The sequence below is a fragment of the Lytechinus pictus genome, chromosome 1, assembly GCF_037042905.1.
Source record: "Lytechinus pictus isolate F3 Inbred chromosome 1, Lp3.0, whole genome shotgun sequence".
NCBI classification, from domain to species: Eukaryota; Metazoa; Echinodermata; class Echinoidea; order Temnopleuroida; family Toxopneustidae; genus Lytechinus; species Lytechinus pictus.
This window is the reverse complement of record NC_087245.1, coordinates 11,676,253-11,691,531: the sequence shown is the minus strand read 5'-3', so window position 1 is coordinate 11,691,531 and position 15,279 is coordinate 11,676,253. Positions and strand designations below refer to the sequence as shown.

At 35.7% G+C, this 15,279-nt stretch overlaps 1 protein-coding gene across 1 annotated transcript; it reads right to left on the bottom strand.

The window, feature by feature from the left end:
* Positions 1-526: 526 nt before the first annotated feature.
* LOC135153556 (ubiquitin-conjugating enzyme E2-24 kDa-like) lies at positions 527-12,124 on the bottom strand. Its single transcript, XM_064096693.1, has 3 exons — positions 11,954-12,124; positions 8,515-8,662; positions 527-6,677 (listed from the first exon to the last, which is right to left on the bottom strand). The coding sequence occupies exons 1-3, from the start codon at positions 12,122-12,124 to the stop codon at positions 6,580-6,582; spliced, it is 417 nt and encodes a 138-aa protein (XP_063952763.1). The 3' UTR covers positions 527-6,579.
* Positions 12,125-15,279: the final 3,155 nt, after the last annotated feature.

Below are 15,279 nucleotides of genomic sequence, written 5' to 3'. Positions count from 1 at the left end.
CTTACTAGAATTTATTGTGACTGGAATTGCACCCATAGGTGGTGATGGCCCCACGTCTGCTGGTAAAATTTTCCATTTGTGCCCCTTATTGCCTTAAAATTCCTGGATCCACCACTGTTCATTTCATTTCTCACATGTTAACTTAATGAAATACTTCATCAAATTGGGATGATGCTTGGACATTTCGATAGGGGAAGTGACAGGTAAGATGGCCCAAATTGATATATGATTGATTTATGATTTTTTTCTTAAAATAACAGTATAGTTTAATAAAAGAAAAGAAAGGGGGGTCAATACTTTTTTCTTACATGGTTTCTTGGAGTTGCCATTGGTATTAAAAGTCAACTTGTTAAAGGTGTACAGGCAGATTATTTATCCATGTCATAACTAAATTTACTGTTTAAACTGTACTATTTTACAGGGGGGGGGGGGTGTTGCCAGATTTTCCTTGCCCAAGCACCATCCATCCACTTTCATTAAACATGTAGACCTTCAAAATCAAATGACAAAAGTTTCAGACTTCGAATATCTTTATGTTCCATGTGCATTTATTCTACATGGTTAACGAGTGACATAAAATGACATATTACAATTTCACAAAGTGAAATGAGAACATGATTCTGTAGAAACATTGAACCAAACAAAAAAAATATTCAAGTGCTAACATTTTCTTCTCCAATATTCAAAATACCTGTAGCACTTACAATTTCTCCTCATCTTGTTTAAGGTGACAACAGTTTCTTTTCAAGACTACTCAAATTAAAATTTGTCTGATTCATGTCTTCCCTGCTGTATAAAATTCTTTGTGATAGATTTTCAAAGAAGACACACATACCCACACACCCATCCACAAACATGCAATAACACATCTGTACCCTCAAAACCATACACAAACACACACACTCGCACACACCCCATCCACTCTTCCCTACACACAGACACACACACTCTCTCTCCCCCTATCTCTTTCACCCCCCCCCCCCAGTAAAACTATACAAACATACAACAATCTATGTTGTGTTGCGTACTGCTCACCAAACAACCTCTTCATTTCATATCATCACACTTAAAATCACATCCAGTCTTTCCACATACTGCTTTACCTTTCGACTTACATTTACCATTAAAACAACTTAACATACAGTTTGATCGTGGAATAAGTTGTGACAGTAAACAATATTCAAATTCATTGGAAATGATATTGAGCAATAAATATCAAATCATTTGACAGATACAACTGAAAGATGGATTACATCACTAGCAATTATTTTTTTACTTACATCACTAGCAATTGTATTTTACTCAATTATCCAAAATATGTGAGCATACATAGTAATACACAACATAGTTTCAGTACAGTGGGAAGTACATATTGTTTTCACATGGCTGTGCATTACATGTACATATACTTTTGAGCTGTCACCTGTTTACACTACTGAAAACACATAAAAATGTCTACACTCCGCTCTACATCCAAAGGCATAAATTGCTATCATCTACATTTCAAAACACTAGCTTTCTTTACCATATGATTTCTTTTAAAATGCCTTTTAATCTGTCAGTAATTATCAAACTTGATTAATAAACTACATTCAGTATATACACATAAATATTTGCATATTTTCCATCATTACAAAGGTGTCTTTATCATTTGAATGGATTCCCCAGCACACAAGCATTATAGAATCTGACCAAAAATATTCATCATGAGCTAGCATTGAAGTGCTGAGTGCCTACACAGCTAGATCCACAAGAACAATTACGCATACTGAGTTTTGTAGGCTGAAATAATTTATAACCACTAACAAAGCCTGCTTTTGAATTAGTAGGCCTATATAAAATGCTGTTTCGGGTGAGGAATAACAGTCAACTAACTTAAAATTTTCACATGTTTAGCGTTACAGTCAATCCATACAACTATGTGCTGTTTTGTGAAAAACAAAGAATAATGATCAAAAGCAGAAAATGCTGATGCTAATTGTCTGATTTCACTAAAAGGAGGGACACAATACAGTCGTTTCCTACATTGAATCTGTTAAACCCTTTGACTACTGAATTCTGTAATTTCCAAAGGATTTGTAGATTCATCTCCCAACTCAAGGAGGCCAGGGAATAATTTTGCTTGACAAATTTGAATAGCATTTTTGGTCATAAGAGAAAAGCTCTTTAACTAATGTACAGTCCTATGTAAATATATGCTATACAAAAGAATTTTTGCATAGCAGTCTTTACAAAATGTGGAGCAAATTGCGATGCGATACCAGGAAAATTATTCATTCCCTGCAATGGGTCAACAACTAGCATTGGCTATTGCAGTCCAGTTGTGATTTTAACACTCATTGGCCTGCATTTTAAGAGGCACATAAGGCCCATTTACATCAGCCAAGTTTTCAAAGTAATACATGTATCTCATAATAATTTCTGATCTGGACCCCACTGCACATAAGAGTTTAACTATAGTGGTCACTTTGCCATTCTAATGGTAGATAAACTGATATGGAATCCTTTATTTTGATTGGCTGTTGAGCTTTGTTACCATGGTAGTTACATGTACCATTCATTTGATGACATAAAGTTACCATTATAGTAACTTTTATGCATCAGGACCCTAAATAATCTTGATCAGAACTTGAGACTAAGGCATTTTAGCAATCACTTCCTAGACGCTTTCTATAATGCTGATAATCTATTGTCAAAAGCCCTTTATATCAAAGCAGTCTTTGTCAAAAATCGGTGAATCAAAACAGTTTCATCCTGGACTCTGGGCAAAAGACACATTGCACTTTTTCATCCAGTCCGTGCCGGTCCACAAACTTTTGATAATGACCTCTAATTTGTCCATTGTGATTTGATGTAGTTAATAATAACCCTTTTTTTGGTGAGATATTGTAACCCTTGTTAAACGATTCAGCTAATTCACAGGTATAAAAGACTTGGGTTTGTCACTCAGGATAACTTATCATCCATACAATATCATCATACATAAGTAAGTAAATAAGTAGTAAAGTAAATAATGGAAACAACCATAAGACAAAACTTCCTTTGATGGCAAAGTTACACAAAGTTTGCACTCGCTGCTGAGTTGCAATTACAAGAATTCCCACATCTGAAAGATTTTCATGAATTTTCAATGCATCAAAATTTCCACTAAAATTACAAGGTCTAGACAATCAAAATTCCCATCTATAGCACCTAAATGAATCTACAAAGAGCAAGGTCATACTAACATACTGACCCAACTGCTAAACAATAAAGAATAACAGTTTACGCTCAAACAAAACATTGAGGACAAGAAAAACCCCGACCTCCTCCAAAGTACATATTGTTCTTTAATATCACCTTTAGCAATTGATGAAAGGGTATATGTACATGGATTGACGGATATACATGATTTAATTGATTAAGCCTTCAGTACAAGACAATTTAAAGTCCTGTCCTAAATGCATATGTGGGGAAGTTTTGGGAAATGCACGCAAAATATGACATCGTTCTCATTATACTTTCTAAAACTAGTTTACTGGAAATCGGTTCAGGAAACCAGTTTGGAAGATCATTTTGCTAGCGTTCCCATTTGATCAGCCGAAAGTGGCCTTGTTGGTATGGGAACGCTCTCTGTGGGGGGTGATATGTTTCGCACGAAATAAAAAACCACAGCGTAGACATTCTACACACAGTGTGTGGAGTAGCACACTCAAAATGTGCGAAGATCACTTCCGAAGAATGGTTGTGTCCTCACTTATGCTAAAAGCGGTTTAACGAGGCAAAGCGATCTTGAAAAATACATCGCGAGGTGGTTTTCCGAATTAGTTTGGAAGATAGCTTCCAAGACCGCTTCGACCGTTCTCATTCAACGTTAAACTAGTTTCCAGTAAACTAGTTTTAGGGAAGTAATGAGAACAGGTCCATGACTGAAAGTTGACAAGCATGGTAATTCCTCATTCTATATGTACAGGGTAACTATACTGCCAAGCAGTCGATGGTGGATTTCATAACTTTGACCAATCAGAGACCTAGATTCATAACATTAAAAGACATTTTAGTATTAGCCTTCTTTGGCCATGGAGCAGTGGATTTTGAGTTGGTGTGAACTTTGAAGTCATTTTGGGAGTATGGCTGAGTCATACAAGCACTAAATGTAACAGAGATTTTAAAAGACCTCAAAAGATATTCCTCCATTTATCTCCAAGCAAATATTATTAATTCCTCATACTGTGGAGAAGTGTATGATCTCTAAGTGTTTTCAAAATATATGCATTGATTGGCTTGAAGGAATAAAACATTCATTTGGCAAGATTTTCACTTTTGACTGTTTCACCTTCTTTTGAGCTGCACATTCTGTAATTACATAATCACTTAAAAATACATGTAGGACATCAGCACAAGAGGATATAATATAAAAGTAAGATATTGTATCATACCAAATCAATTAGAACCTCATGGTATTTCATAAAGCTGCCAAGGATGAATTACTTTACAAATGACTGACTTATGACAAGCTAAATGTGTGTATCAACTGCATTAACTGCAATCAAAATGTGTTTTACTGCCTGAACACCAGCATATACAGTTGTAGTTAAATGCATCTTGAAAAAAAATCAAAACATTTTTTTTTCAAGCTCGCATTTTGGTTCATCACATTCCAGTCTTTCATAAAGTCATGTAAAACTCTATGAACAGTTTTATGAAATAGTTCCTGTGTAGATATTAGTGCTTAATCATACATTGTAGAACATTCTGATGAGTTAATATGAAAACTTTAATAGACAGACAAGGAGATTCTCGACTGATTTTCAACAATGTCTTTTAAAAGGCCCGGTATATCAACAATTAATCTTTCGTTCAATATGATAATAAACATGCAAGAACACTTTGAAATATTTAAAAAATGTGAAAAAAATCTTGAGATATGATAATTACTGACAGAGTATACGCTGTACATCATTATGTGGTCTACCAGTGGTATTGTTGGCTTGAATTATCACATTAGCCAGGAAGTGGTCAAAGCTAAGGAGACTGGGAAGTACATTTAAGGCAAACAAAAAATAATAACAGGAAAAAGGAGAAAAATCTTTCAAAGAAAGTATCATGGCTTTCGAAACCTTAATGACACTTTGCTTTATCGTTATTCAATACTGAATGGTCCAAAACAGATTCTATATTGCAACAAGACACGGTTGTTATGTCCAGTTGATTGTTTTATAGAATTAGAATCCTCCTGTACAACTAAATGTCAAATCACAACTAACCGTGGTACACCGTATGGCCTTCAGCAATGTGCGGGGTAAAAATCATGCCAATTATCAACAATCTCTCTTCCTTTTTAGAAAAAAAAATCGAAAGTTCACTTTAAGCAATTGTAGAAGATTATTTTTTTTAAACATCAAACAAGGAGGGATTCAAATTATCTATGAACAGTAAAATATAAATGGGATATGTTGAGTGGAATAACTTCACATCAAAAAGGAGGTAGATAAATGGACTTGATATGCCTTGCGCAGTTTAGCAACCCTTCGAACCAATCCATAATGCTGATCCCATGGTATTTTTATAATTATTAAAATAGGCATTGTACTATGATGTTCATGATATCAGCTCACTGATGAAACACTCATAACAAAGCGGAATATTTTTATAGCATGACTAATCCATATGCAATACAAGTTATGTTGAACAGAAGAGAGAATAATAAGACACTATCTGACTTATCAATGAAAAAAAGGAGAGAGAGAGAGAGATCTGTGTTTATATGGAAGCTTAGATGGATTGATCAAACAATTTCCTACAACATTTCTTATCTGAATATCTTGTTTCACCTTTGTATCTTTCTCTTTTTTTTTAGGGCATGGATTTAAGCTTTACTTATTGGCATGTGCATACAGTTCACAAGAAGCATTTCTTTACATTCAGACCAATCAAATATCGATATCAAGATCTTGATCCTTTGCGATGGCATTGCACAATATACACCTTGGTACTGTAATAAAGAAGATGTATTTGTATCTTTCTTTTTTTTGGTTACAGGATCTTTAACCCAATCTTTAAAAAATGATTCATGAAAATCAATTTCAACCATGGAACGCCAGCGATAAGGCTACATGGCTCAGCACCGCACCCTTGGAGATGGTGTAAACTTTATATGGACATATAGCATGTACATCTCACTGTGCCCCTTTTTTGTTCACAAAGGGTCACAGTATATACCTTAGAGGTGACAAATACTGGTAATGCTGGCTTTCTTTACTTGGGATTGAAAGTAATCACATGTAAATAGAAAGAGGGCTAATGCTAATAGCCAATTGTATGAAAAAAAATTGCCATGTTAAAAAGGATCAATCATTTTCCATAGATGAGATAAATGGTTCAATTGTAAAACTGTGTGAGACAGGGCCGACAATTTTGGTAAAATTTGGACACAAGAGTGGGGGAAGGGAAGGGTGAAAAGCATGGAAAATACATAAAAAACAATGGGGATTCCATCACTGGCAGACCACAGCCCGCAATTAAAAAAATTGAAACTTTTTTCCTTTAACTGTACAATGTGTGAGAGAGTAGCCCGCAATGTAGCAGACCTCTCCTACGTCATGTTGCAAACCTCTGTACCCATTGCTTGGCTAACCTGTCATGTTCAGTACGGTTCGACAGATACTGTGTAGCTATACTTCCGACAAGGGGATCCTCTGTGGAGTCAAACAAAAGTGAAAAATCAATAATCAAATCAATCCTGTCTACTTTGAAAAGCTTTCCCAAAAATTTAATGGGATCAAGATTTCTTCAAAACACTTGACAAAAAGTGGAAGGTGGGGTAGTCTGGAAAAAGAAAGGTTCGAGTTCTATTAACTGGTAGCAATGAAGCAGATGCAGCACCCCTAATACAATAGTTTACTTTTCACCTTTGTTTTCAGGAGTTATTTTCTTTTTCACCATTCCTCTGATATTACCCTTAATTATAAAAAAATCTGAGGGACATGGGATAGATTGCTATCCATGGCATGTTTTCCTTCAGCAAGTAATGTACCCATATTGTGCTGCTCTCAACCCAGATGAAATGGGAACTCGGTAGAAAGAAATTCCTTGAATGCTTCAGCACATAGGTAGTCAAGCTAAAACGGGTAATAATAATAAAAGCAGGGCCCGCTGGGAGACCAGTTTTAGGAACTGAAGTGGCTACCCTAAGGAAATATTATTATCATTATCATCATCATCATCATCATCATTATTATTACTATATCATATATTAGTTTCATTACTATTATCATTGTTATTATTATTATTATATCCTAAATCTGCAGATGAGTTTATAGTGACAAAGAAAATACAATTTCAAAAAGATTCAAATTTGTTGCTGATGATAACAAGTTCTCAATTCACATTCATGAGTTTTCAGCAGTATACTGGAATAATCAAACTAAAATTCAACTCAGACAATACATCTAGAAATAATTTGTAAACATACAATGACAAATATATAATCCATTACTCAATATGAACATGGGTACGGTACATGTATAAAAAAAAGGCACAATGTACAAAAATAAGAGCAGTAAGAGCAGGTTGTTATTTAGGTTAAATTGCATGTACACTCATTCCAGCCAGTGGACAATATTAAACAGCGCCACCTTGTGATCAAAAGTGCCAGACAAAGGACAACAAAGACTGAGACTTATCTGCAAGAAGCAAATCCCGATTGACACTTGAACAAAAGTGTGTCTGTGGCATGTCTAGCAAAATGCAACTTGATGTTTTGAGGCTCTTTTAATACACAAGTCCCAGTCAGAGCCTGCATGCTGCTAATCCAGAGAACAACCCCTAAAAGAACACTTCAAGCTAAAAACTGAGAACCCTTTCTGACTATATATTGAAGAACAAAACAACTCTCTCTCTGCCTTGTTACAGTAAATTACTAGAAGCAGAACTGTTTTGCTTGCACTTAGTAATCACTGCCGTATTACTCTGCTTAACCTTGTAAAGTGATTTATTTATACCATCTATCATCTTTTCATTATATCTATGTATTTTTCCAAAATTATTTTGCTGTCCACACTCTGGGAATGAACAGTGTACAGTGATCCAGATGGAAAATTTAAACATACAAGACTACAAGAGGTGGTTTTCTGGATCAGTCGAAGGTTCATTCCCTGTCTAGAAAATCAGCAAGTAATGGATCTAGACAGCTGATACAAGAAACTAGTGATGAATTTTAAGTCAATTTAAGGTTAACAGATCAATTATAAGTCTTGCCACTGGTTTTAAATTTGCAAGTTTTCTTGGAGTAAAAATGTATCCAATATTGGGTATGGCGGAAGTGTTTATGTTTGTTGGGTAAAAATATTAATTAGATAAAACCATAAAACATATATTTTATAGGTATTTTTTCAAACACTTCATTGAATTATTGTCAAATACAGCATTTGGCATAACACATAATTATTTCAATAAATTCCCTTTTGTGTCAATATTGAATAAACCTAAAGTGCAAGTAAGAGTAAGTATAATGGAATAAGTGTTAATACGTACCAGGGTTGCAATCTGAGAGGAGGGAAGAGATGGATAGAAGAACTTTGCCAATGGTCAAGGCAGGAGACCAGTTATCTTTCAGGATGTCTAAACAGATTGTGCCCTGGCTGTTGATGTTGCAGTGATAGATACGGGTGCGAAATGTCACCTGCCAAAGAAATGAAATGAGTATGAACAGGTTGATAAGTTTTATTTTCTTCTTCTGGAAGGTAAAAGATAATAATAATAAATTATTCTTCCTGTTCAACAACAATGTAAATATAACATGATTGCATGTAAATGAACTTGTTTGTATTAAGTCACTGATGCTTTTAAATACATTCCATCCCACATCAGTACCCTGTTAAAGATTAAATCAATGTTTTAATCAAGCATAACTGTATTAATCTAAGACAAAACCTGGAAAACAATGTACAACAGACACAATCAATCGTAAATATCAATATTAGGTAAACCTATCTCATTATATGTATTTTACACCCACATATGTTTTTTCTTTGCCTTGGCTGGCTGATACAATCACCAAGTCTATTTTGAGATACCTTTACCAACCACAAATCTGAAAACCACAAAATTACTTTGTTGATACCCAACAATGCAGTTTGGCAGGTCTAGCAAGTACAACATACAATGTATCATCAAGCACAAATGTAATGCCATGATGATACTATACTCTAACTATTCCAGGGGCTGTTTCATGGGTGATATAACATCTGCTCCGGCGACAATTGCTCCGGACTTTGGGTGCGTTTATCCGCCACTTTTTTACCCTAGAATCATGATCTGAATCACGATTCAAATCATGATTCTGCAGAATCACGATTGCGTTTAGTCGAAATTGAATATAATCATGATTAGAATCACAAACATGAAACACGAAAAAAGGGGCGTTTGGAAAGACGTTTCTGCAGAATCACGTACGAAAATCTTCGAATAAACGATATAGTGATTACAATCATGATTCTATGACCTCACTGTTGTGTCGGGCTACTTTCGGTTTGACTCTTGCCAAGCTCAAGGCGCTCTATATGCTCATTGTATGTACATGATTATGTACTATGCATGCATTTCTTGCCATGTTCAAGTTCTGTGTGGGTCATTGCATCGTCCACTTCTTTTCAATTTTTGGTCATGTCTTCAACTTCAAGTTCTAGTAAATGAATTAACTGGACAGACAATGATCTCAGTTGTTGTTGAGTATACAGTATCAATATTAAATTGGATCTACGCTGAAATTCACTTCCGAACACCATTTTGGATAAACTAACAAGATGAATAGAATCATATGGACCCTATATGATAGAAGTAAACAAAATGAGGTATAGACTGAATTCTGGAAGCAAAAGAATTTTCGAGAGCCGAAACACGTGCGAAAAACTTCCTCTGTCAAACTGCGCACTAGTGATGCGCACTGGATTGGCCCGAATCTGAGGAGAAACAGCATTGGAATGAAGGTCGTCTAAACGCTGATTCTGTGATATTGTGATTCATGTTCGTGTTTTGAATCATGATTCAAATCATGATTCAAATCATGATTCTGGCTTGAGGTCGCATAAACGCAGCCCCAATCTTGTCTATTTTATATAGGGTTAGGGGTTGCAATAGGGTTTTATGCTAGGTTTAGGACAGGGCATAGTGTTAAATCCAGGGTTGAATTTGGTCATTTCCTTTGGTGTGTGCAATTTACAGCGGAGCTTTGTCACCGGAGCAAATGTCATGGAACCATTTTATGAAGCTGTTAATTTACGTGTAACTATATTAATGACTATTGTTCTTGTGCTATTTAGAGATACCAAATTTCTGAAAATTCATCAAAATCCAAAGTTTTTAAATTCTAAAGTTTCGGAATATTTGTGAAAAACATGATACATGTATGCATGCAGTCACGAATATGCAACAGATGTCATGTCCCCACTTTCCTTTTGATGCTATGACATGAAATCATTATTATTTCATACTAGTATTTTCATGTGTATGTTATATCTCCATTCTAACAAAAACAAAATAGATAAATTGCAGCAATGATTATCCTAAACTTTATTAATATCAGCAGTCAATCCTGATATTTCATTCTTGGAGGACACCAATTGAATAAATTTTTATTACATATGATAAAAAAAATAATAAGTGGGGAAATTACATCATCAGCTTGTCCATTGCATATTCATGAAGATATGCACAAATCTATTCCAGCAAAATAATACAAACTTTAAGATGTCAATACTCCTTGTCCAATTTTGATGAAATTTTCAGTGTGTTGTTTGTCTGATATTACTCTTTCTGCTCAAATCATATCCCTTTCAGATAGGAGTGCCCTTTGAAATTTCACATTCCAACATTTCCGTTTTACATGTTCAATAACAGAGATGGGTAACATGCCTTTGATTAATCCCAGGCCATCAAAGGTCATGGCCACAGATGTCCCCTTGACTGACTAAGGCCGTGTTTATGCTTCCACTTTTCAGGCCAGAATCAGCGTTTCCAAACGTGATTAGTCCAAAACACGGTTGCGTCCATGCTTACTTTCATTTAAACGCTGTTTCAAAACGCCGATCGTAAACTCACAAAAAGGTGCGTTTGTAAACGTCGTTTGACCAGAATCAGGCTTTCTGGGGAAGTATAAACAGAACCACGATCGTAAACGTGTTTAAATGCTGTCATTTGGTGCATGCTTCCGGTGAGATGAAAATCCGCGGGCAAATACAGTCGCATTGCTCCATGGTCGCATGTTACCTCCACGGAATTACCTCTCATCTCCCTTGTTACATTTGAATGTGTGATAATTGATTTAAGTACTATCACTAGTATTACTCTTCCAATTTGTCATCACGATGAATGTTGAGGGATTTACCCCAAAAAAACTGGAACATGTTCTTATAATGAGACATCGCCAGATGCCCATAAACAAATAGATGTTTTATTATTTTTTTATGTATACTTTAATATTCTTTATTTTTTCTCACTATTATCCTCACCATGGTGGAAAATATATGGCTATGTCAAGTAGCTCCATGCAATGACTAAAATATCAAAAATTGTTCGATGTTTAAATAACAGTCAACGTACCTTCCCCATAACAACTCTCGGAAAAAAAAATTTCGAAAAAGGGCGCGCCCAATTTGACCTCGCTTTCCTGCTCAACGAAAATTACGATGCGAAGCCAGCTGGAGTTCGTGATTTCGCCTCTGAAAAGTGAAGCATAAACAGCACTCCCAGAACCCCGTTTACGATCGGCGATTTGAATCGACGTTTGAAAACGCTGATTCTGTCCTCGCAATGGAAGCATAAACACACCCTTTGATCCCCATATCATTGGTCTTGCAGACGTTGGTTGCACCCTTTTCAAAACTTTTCCATTTGTGGTGGCCTTGCCCTTTATAAAAAAAAACACTGTTTTATAAAAACCTGAAACCCTGAAGGTGAATGTATGAAACTTTACCTTTGGTGGTTTGAAGGGGTATTCTGTTGAGAAATGAATATCAAGGAAGAAAACTCCGCCCTCATATATAGAACCTGTTGGACCAAGTATGGTGGAAACCCATTCGTATATGTTGTCTCCTTTAGGTCCAGCACTGCAAAATAAGACAGAGGGGAAGAAAAAAAAAAGCATGGGATTGATTATTTTATTTAACTGATCTAGTGAGGTAAGGAACAACTGAATGGATAAAGAATTCAAAATAATGATGTACAAGGGAAAGGTAAAAGAACACTATTAGGTATATGGAGTTTAATTCTTACTCACCCACTCTATCACCAAATACCTGTAAATTCAAAAGAACTTTTTCAGATCTCAAAATACAAAAATGTATTTCCTGCATCATACACACCGGAGCAAGACCCTTTCAGGGTGCTAAGATCTTGAGGTTATGAAACTGGGCAGTCTGGGTAGCAGATGAGGCACACGCTTACAACATAGCTACATGTAAGAAAGCAACACAAGTATCCTATGTCACCTACACCCAATGTACACTACTATTATTACAGATTGCAAGAATACTCTTGACCTATTAAGAAAACCCCCTGCAAAAGTTCTTAAAATTATGAATAATACCTCCTAATAACAGGTACTTCCTTCTGGACGATATTGGACATACAATTCATTTTCACCTCGGAACGTTTTCTATTCACAAAATATCGTACAGTATACATGTAGGCTACATGAACAGAAACAATAAGACAAAGTCTCCAGTTTCGAAAAGCAAAGATGAGTATTGTTCATTGTAATCTCAAGTGGGTGCTATATCTAGTGTACACTCAATCTAAAAAAAACTACAAATCTTATCATGATTTATTCTGTATACAGCCTTTTTTTTACAAAGTACTATTTCATGATTTGTCTCTAAGACTAGAAATTCATGAGAAATTCATAATTAATGAAAAATTCATAATTTGAGGGTCACTCAAATTATTTTTTTATGGGGGTGTGCCTCATGAAACTCTGAAATGGGGGTCTAAGGAACTGACTATAAAAAGGGTTAAGTACGGGGTCTAGGGAACTAAATATATATGTGCCTCACGAAACTCTGAGATGGGGGTCTTAAGGAACTGACTAAAAGTAAAAACAATGTCTACGGAACGGCATCGCGGCACTGTAGATACGTTGCACCATAGCTCTGTGCATGCGCTAGCCATGCATGGAGGAGCGGCTACTAGTTATATGTAGGGAGTTGCGAAGCCGTCCGTTCATCTCTCGCATGCAGTGCTCGCGCTTGACAATTTTGTGAGCGGGGCTGGGCGGCTTCTGAACTGAACTTTTGTCATTCTGACTATCTAGAGAACTGAAAATTAGGTCTGAAAAAGGGGTTCATCAAAGCGGCACGTCCCTGTACCACCAATATATGTGCGTGCCCCCCCCCCCCCCCCCCCGAGTCACTCAACTACTGTGTACCTCTTTCATCTTGATTTAAGATTAGAGAAAGCCTAAAGCAAATCTAAAATCTGACCCACAATCAGCACTGACCCAGAAGTTCACCCTGCCCCTTTCATTGTAAATGGTGTCTTCAGTTCTAAACACGAATGGCACACTAACAATATTTTTAAAGGTCATCTCCCACTCCCCCCCCCCCCAAAAAAAAAAAAGAACTGATAAATATAGTCAATTAGGAAAATTCCTATTGTTGTGACAGTTCAGCACTAATCCACTCTAAAAATAGGTAAATAAGAGCTCACCTGCTTTCAAATTCATCAAGAACCAAACTACAATGAACATACATGTATATTGCACTTTTGTATATTATCAACAAAGCCAGCCATGCATGTCTGGATTGTCTGGAATGCATATTTCAGATTTTAGTATTTATATTCTACTGAATTGGCAAAAATTGAGTGGGTAAAATGCAAAGTGTATACAAAATATATACATTACTTGGCAGATCAAGCCAGGACGCGATTTTTTCATGGAAATGTCTTGTCAGTGATTTACTGATTTTTACCCCAAAGATTTGCTCCCAATCAATCAGATTATCAGATGCAAGGATTTAAGGATTTTAAGCATTCTTCATCAGTAGTATTCTTCATCAATTGCATTCTTCATCAGGTAAAAGTGTTGACAAATTGCTTCACAAAATCTTGATTTACATCGGAAATAGCCAAGTGTTATCAAGAGAAATGCAGCTAGTCCTGTGTATGATCATAATGAAATCAAGAGCAGGAATGTGTCATACATAATCAAGACAAATGATACCGTAAGTCCTTATCTGGCTGTCAGTGCCAATACATACATGCACAAATGTACTACATGTATGAGTATGATACTAAAGACAAGAATGGGGGGCAAAGCATCTTTTTGAGAAAAAAAACAACAAACAAACAGAACACCCCCCTCAAAAAACAGAAACAAACACCACTTCAGATCCTGAATGTTTCAGCTAAACTGATCTAAAATGAAGAATTCAAGGTGAGCTGATAATCAGAAAAATTGTAACCCTTTGTACGATCTCTTTAAATTTCTGAGCTTCTATATTTCAATTTGATGGATCTGCCACACTCCCTTTCTCCTCAACCAAATTATGACCTTTCCTTCTTTGCAGGTCAAGTACAGGTCATCAGACCTCTACATGTAATATGTATGAAATATTATGGGCCTATACAGCAAGTAAGGACACAAGGCTCAAACGCTTGTAAATAATTGTGACTCATGGCTTTAAATAGAGAGTTGCAATTATGTTGGAATGAAACTGAAGATACAATGGGACATAATATTACATGTGCAGAGATATCTCAATCTTGCAATGAAGTGAGGTGGAAATGCATGTGAATAGTTTTCAGTTATTATAAAAATATCATGAATAAACAAGTTATATTATACTTCAAATATACCAATTTGAGAGAATATGGCAATTACAGGGGATAAGACCATATTCAAATGATGAAAATGTGAGGTGAAACTTTAAAAGCGAGGCTCCCGCATTTAATGATATCTCATTCTCAAATAAATATTGGTTCTTGCCATTTAAATTTCTCTCCTGGTGAGAATAAATTTTTATCATTTAAAAGATGTTCATAATCTACAAACATACATGTACTTCTTTCAGATATGGTGTGTGTGTTTGTCTATCTTTTCTTTTCTAGTAACAATGTATATGCTTTTTTTATCATTGTCTTACTCATTAGCCAGTTAGCAGGTATCAATATCGTCAGCGTCGTATCCCACATACGACAGTGCACACCCATTTAAGAGAAAATCGATTTCAACGTTTACTATAATTTCCACACTTTGTTCCCAGCATCACAACATTTTCATTGCTAGAAAAAATACATGGTTGG